The sequence below is a fragment of the Myotis daubentonii genome, chromosome 16, assembly GCF_963259705.1.
Source record: "Myotis daubentonii chromosome 16, mMyoDau2.1, whole genome shotgun sequence".
NCBI classification, from domain to species: Eukaryota; Metazoa; Chordata; class Mammalia; order Chiroptera; family Vespertilionidae; genus Myotis; species Myotis daubentonii.
The window spans coordinates 6,443,367-6,449,793 of record NC_081855.1 but is presented as its reverse complement, the minus strand read 5'-3'; the positions used below and the strand labels follow the sequence as shown (position 1 = coordinate 6,449,793).

General features: G+C 54.7%; 1 protein-coding gene across 1 annotated transcript; it reads left to right on the top strand.

Annotated features, from left to right (window-relative positions):
- The first annotated feature begins 1,493 nt into the window (after nt 1-1,493).
- Nucleotides 1,494-2,387, top strand: LOC132219347 (phosphofurin acidic cluster sorting protein 2-like). The gene has a single exon (XM_059671710.1). It carries the CDS (start codon nt 1,494-1,496, stop codon nt 2,385-2,387), a length of 894 nt encoding a protein of 297 aa, XP_059527693.1.
- The last annotated feature ends 4,040 nt before the right edge of the window (nt 2,388-6,427 follow it).

Sequence of the window (6,427 nt, the reverse complement as noted above, 5' to 3'; positions counted from 1 at the left end):
AATTGTCGGAGGAGGTCCTGGGCCCTGAGCAGGACCATGGGGAGCATGTCCCGGAGGTGGAGGAGGACCTGGACCTCCTGTATGACATGCTGCCGAACCCCAGTGACAGTGGCCCAGACACTGAGGACGATGGCAGCGTCCTCAGCACCCCCACACCTAAGCTTCGGCCATACTTTGAAGGCCTGTCTAGCGGCCCAGACATGAAGGACAATCACAGTGTCCTCAGCAGCCCCAATCCCAAGCTCAGGCCATACATGGAAGGCCTGTCAGACTCCAGCTTGCCGATGGAGATGTGGGGCCTCCACAGCACCAGGATCCAAAAAGAGCCTCTGAGTCTGGCCCACCTGCCTGAGAACGCTAGGGCCCCGGGAGGCAAGCAGCCAAGCCACAGTGACTCCCAACTTGTGGCCTACAGCAAACCCACCACTGAGATTCGAATGCCCTCCCTGTCCCGCCAGCATATCGATCAGGAGGCCACTGCCATGCCCGCCAGCAACAAGGTCCAAACCTCGCATAAGGACCTCGCCAGCACATCTGAGAGCTGCTTCTTTGAGCAGCCGGCCAGCCACAATTCCGTCCACAGGCAGTCCCAGGAGAATAACTTGGACAAAGGTAATCTCATAGTAAGAAGGAGGTGCATGAACAGTCAACACAATTACCACCAGGAAGCCGTGGCATCTATGCTCAGGGCCCAAGTGTCGGAGAAGGTCATATCCTCAGAACAGGCCCTTGTGAGGCATGTCCCCAAAGTGGAGAAGGCTCTGCACCGTCGGTATGACATTGTGCTGAGCTCTAGTGACAGTAGCCTAGACACAGAGGACGATATCAGTGTCCCCAGCACCCCAAAGCCCAAACTCAGACGATACTTTGACAGCATGTCAAGTGATAGCAGCTCTGACTCAATGGCCCACAGAATTTGCTCCCCTGGGAAGCAGCTGGCACAGCTGGAGGACAACCGGGAGGCAGGGTCCTCCGCCCAGCATTGGTTCACCAAGAAGCTGCCATCCATAGTGCGCTTCACCAAGTCTCTGGTCCTGCCCTCCAGCAGGTCCAAGAGGAAGCAGGCTGGCCACTGGGGCTGCGACACAGCCCGGAATGAGTGGGTCAACAGACTGGACAACGAGAGCCCAGACCCACAGAGCCAGCGGCAGATCCCCAGGAAGCCCGTCCGTGACCAGCTCAGCAACATCCTCATTTCCCAGGACAAGATGCCCGAGAACATCATCCTGGTCAACACCTGCGACTGGCAGGGCCAGTTACTTTCGGACATCCTGCAGGGGCACACGCTGCCCGTGGTGTGCACTTGCTCCACAGATGACGTCCAGGAGGCCTTCAGCATCATCGTCTCCCACATGCAGAGATACTGCAACTGCAATTCCCAGGCCCTGACGCCTGTGAAGATGGCCGTGGCAGGGGCACAGCCCTACTTCAGCGCTGTGCTGCGGGTCTTCGTGAGGCAGCTGTCCCAGCAGCCACCCCAATGGCTAGACTACATGCGCTTCCTGGTCATCCCGCTGGGTCCCCACCCCTTGGCCAGCTACCTGGGCTCCATGGATTGCCGCTACAACAACTTATTCCAGGACCTGTACTGGCGGGACATGTTCAACAACCTGGAGTCTGAGAACACCTTGCAGGACACACAGGACGTTGTGTCGAGAATCTCTGAGTACGTTGCGGGGGCCAACTGTGTCTACCTGCTGCCCATTGCTGAGGCCATTCTCATGTCTAAGCAGCAGCGCCCCAATGAAAAGTCCACACAGCTCATCCCCTTTGTGGGGGCAGTGAAGGTTGGAAGAGTGGAACCATCTGCAGCCATGTCAGGAGGCTCAGATGATGTAGTCCTCTCATGGTGCGGTGAGCTTCTGTCCCCTACCGGGAAGGCCTCACCCAACACACTCTCCCCCACATCAATGAGTGGGGGCCTGTCCTCCACCAGCCAGAGTGTCCATGCACAGATGATGGAGCTGCAGGTGGATTACTGGACAGCAGTCCAGCCAATAGATACAAAGAGAGTCGCAGAGAAGAAACAGCTGCCTACCACCAAAAACACACTCAAGTGCTTCTTCCAGTCTGTCCATGTCAGCAGGCTGCCCCGCAGTGGTGAGGGCACAGCAACACCTGCCATGTCCATGACTGTGGTCACCAAGGAGAGAAAAAAGAAGGCGCCCAAGAAAACCACGGACGAGGATGTGGAGTCCCAAAGCCAGTGCATCCAGGGCATTGGTCGCCTGGTTTGCAGGGCCAAGCACCAGCAGAGCATGCTGCCGGTCGTCATCGATGGTGTGGAGTGGAATGACGTGGCGTTTTTCCAGTTGTCCGCCCAGTGGTCCTCCCACGTCAAGCACTTCCCCATCTGCATCTTCGGACACAACAATCCCACCTTCTAGCCCTGCCCCTCCCCCTGCCCTTCACTCTGCCTTGGCCAAGACCAGAAGGACCCAGCTGCTTTTCTGTGAACAGTTCAGTTTACTACAGACACAGACCCTGGGAACCCAAAGAGAATGTGCTCACAGCCTGGAACCTAAGGGGGTTGCCCCTCACTGGGAGCTCCTCAATGCTCTGTTCAGTAACCAGAACGCTGTGGCGGGTGGGACTCAGGAGGGCAGTGTTGAGCTGGAGCATCATGGAAGATGTGTTTTGGCCTCAGGATGCCCAACATTCTCAGTGAGAAGGGTTCTGGCCTTGAAGAACTGCCCTTCCAGGAAGCCAGGACTCTGCTTCCCTGGGAGACAGCTCCAACCTGTGCCCAGACTCAGAGGTCGGCAGCCAGAGGTCAGTTACTTTCGGACATCCTCAGTGAATTCAAGGTGTTGGCAGCCTTCTAAGCAGAACTTGGAGTCCAGTCAGCCCAGGCCTGGGAAACAGCTGCCGGACAGCAAACTGGTCTAGCACCACCTACTCAGGGTTACCAGTGAACTTCAGCCTCACAGGCAGAAAGAAAAAAGACCTGTATGGTGCACATCGCCCTAGCACACTGGCTAGACAAAGTGGTCGATTACCTGAGGAGGGAACCCACTTTCGTTCCTGTTACTACAGAACATTTGTTACCACCCAGCAGCAGTGGAACCAATTATTGACCAGGTGAGCCCCTCCCCTCCAGAGCACATGCTCACCAGGCCACCTGTTGGCTGTTTGCCTTCAGGTCACTGCAACTCTCTGAGTGTTTGTTCCTCTGAAACCTCGGAGAAGCAGGGAGCAGGCTCATAGGGCTATTGTAGGGACTGGCTGGGTTCCTCCCTGGTAAGTGTTCTCTGGGAGCCTAGACCGTGGAGAGGTCTGCTGGAGGGGCTGTGATTGAACCAACTGGTCATTTTCTCTTTCTGTTGAAGAAGCCACTGCCAAATTGTGATTCTCTTTGGGGCCTTGGGTTTAGCTCTTTTCTAATATTACAAAGAGATTGGAGATACTATTAGGGGTCTCTGTCCCAGGTGAATCCAGATTAGAGATGCCAGGGGTGAGCAGTCGGGCCCAGGGTCAGCCAGCAATCTGAGATGGGGCTGGTTTGGGCTCATTCAATCAGCACGTATATTAGAAGCCCTGCCAGGTACAGAAATGTTTCTAGGCACTGACCATAACCCAGTGCTCAGAGCAGACACCAAGCCTGCACTCCAGAGCTTCCTTCTGGGAGGGAGCGATTCAGTCCCACTAGGCTGCACAGGCTCATAGTGTAAACAGGACACCTGATGTGACGTCCTCCTGGCCTCCTCTCCCTATGGCTGCATCTTCGCGTATTGTGAAGAGGATGGTAAAGCTCTGTTCAGCAGAAAACGTGAGTCAGTTTTGGATCAGATCCATGAGGGGAGTATGGAGACTGTGAATTCAAGGTGTTGGCAAAACCATGGATCCCACTCATGGTGGGATTTATGCAAGAGGCAGAGGTCGGAGGGCTTCCCTAGAAAAAAGGACGAGTCAGAGAGCTGTGCAAGTGGATATGGGTGGTGTGGGCGAGTGGGAAGGTCAGTGGACAGACAGCCCCTCAGACAATTCATAGCCTTCCACTCCTAATTCTAGCCCAGTCTGCACCCCTATCCCGGGACCTTGCTCCCTAATCTGGTAGAACCTCCACAGTGGCAGCTTGGGGTACCCCACCCTGTGGGAGTTGAGTTTCAGTGGGAGGCAAAGAACCACACAGGACAGCTAGTGAATGAGGCAGCATGTAGGTGCAGGAGCTAACGTTTGAGGTGATAGGAAGGCCCTGGGGTTTGTTTGATTGCTCACTGGTCAGTATTCCTGAAGCACCTGCTCAGTGCCAATCAGTGACATGAACTGGGTGGACACCAGCCCTCTCAGTCCTAATGGGAGGGAACAGGGACACTGGGAGAGCATGTCAGGTTCCCCTGAAGAGGGGGACAGGTGGTTCCCTCATTGATCCAGAGCTGTCAGGTAGGAGGGCTTCATGCCAACCATTCCTGGGTGACCAGGCCCATCTCTGCCAGGACTGCCAGACTGAAGGTGGACAAGGAGTAGGTCGGGCTTCTGGATGGGCAGGAGCAGCAGGCACAGGACCCCAGGCTCTCTGAGTGGTGCTGTGGGAGGGCCGTGTGGAAGGGAAAGGCAGGCCTCACATTCTGCTGCTCACCTATCTCTCTCCCCAGGGCCAACTCCTGCATCCTGAGCATCTGGCTGGACCAGCACCTTCAGAATTTCTCAGCCTGATGATGCTGTTGGCTTCCATAGAGCTCAACTTGCAGTCTCCTACCTGCCAAACCAGGCCCAGTGCCTCAGCGGGAGCACCTGAGCCCACTGAGGCCGAGACAGGAGGAGGAGGAGGCCTCCGGGGGTGGCGTGGGTGAGTGTGCCTTTGGAAGGCACACAAAAGGCAGTGAGGGTGGTAACATGTCCTCTTCTTGCATCTACAGAACCAGCTCCAGAAGAACATCAGGAAAACCCTCAAGGGCAACGCCACCCTAGTGGCCTCTCCAGTGCCAGAGCCGGATCCAGGCCCAGCTTTCACTGAACTTCAAGAGGCAGAAGAACCACCTGCAGCATTTGAGCAACTCACCCCAGCATCTGTGCGGCCTGTGGTGCTAGATCACGGGCCAGAGCGCATGTCAGCAGAGATAGCAGAGAGGGCACCCTCCTAACCCCATTTAGACACAGTGTTAAATGTTTAATATTCTTGTTAGATATGTTTATAATTTTATTATATTTTTATGATATTTAATAACATACAGTGTACCGTAGAGAAAATATACTGAAATATTCCTAAACAGAAACTTAATTTAGAGTCTATAAAATTTAACCCTAAAAACCCTCAAAGCTTTGAGCAAGTTTGTTTTTCTGGACCCTGACCCACCCAGGGAGAACTGCCCTCACCTTCTCCACCTGCCCTTCCTGGAGCCAGGACTCTGCTTCCCAGGGAGCTGGCTCCACCCTGTGCTGTGCCCAGACTCAGAACTGACCTCCCAGTGGGGGCATCCTAAGCCCAACATGGAGGCCTGTCAGCTCACCCCTGGGCCTCCACGTTGTCCCCAACACCACTCACTCAGGCTTCCAAATAAGCTTGATCTTCACAGGGCAAAAAAAAAAAAAAAATTAAATTAAAAATAAAAATGGACATGTAAGGTGCAGACCTCCCAGGAACAGTTAATGGAAAAACTGGTCAAATACTTGGTGCCCAGCTTCCTGGGCAGCGTCCCCACCTTGGTCCGCACCCACCCTTCTGTGTTAATACAGAACTTTTGGGACTCACCAACGTGTGTGGGACCAACCATGGACCAGGTGAGCCCTGCCCCTCCACAGCGCAGTGGTCACTCAGCCACCTGCTTGCTGTGAGTCTCCAGATCACTGCATGTCCCTGAGTGTTTGTTTCTCTGAACATGGGGAGAGCCTAGGCCCAGCTTCATAGGGTTATTGTAGGGACTTGGGGCGGCGGGTGGGGGTTCCTCCCAGGAAAAGGCCCGCTGGGAGCCTGGACTCTGGAGAGCTGTGCTGGAGGAGCTGTGCTTGTTCCAATTGGCCATTTTCTCTTCTTTTAAAGAAACTTGTGCCTTATTTGTGATTCTCCTCAGGACTTAGGCTAAGCTATTTTCTCCTTTGATAAAGACGTTGTAGATTCCATTAGGGGTCTCTGTCCTGGGTGAAGCCAGATCAGAAATCCCAGGGGTGAGCAGGGGGACCCCAGGCTCACCCAGCCTTCTGAGACGGGGGTGGTTTGGGCTCATTCATTCAGCAAAGGCCCTGACCCCAGGGCTGCACTCCAGCGCTTCCTTCTAGGCAGGAGTGATTCAGTCACACTGGGCTGCGCAGGCAGGTAGCATCCACAGTACACCCCATATGACTTCTTCCTCAAAGTATCGCTGATCTACACGTACTGTGAAGCAGAAAGTGGATCTCTAGACCAGCAGAAAAAGTGAATGTGCTTTGGATCAGAGCCTTAAGGGGAGTATGGGGACTGTGAGTTGGAGAAGCTGGCAACACCCTGGAT

Excerpts from the sequence above, each read along its gene's own strand:
- LOC132219347 (XM_059671710.1), top strand. The coding sequence starts at position 1,494 with ATGCGCTTCCTGGTCATCCCGCTGGGTCCCCACCCCTTGGCCAGCTAC.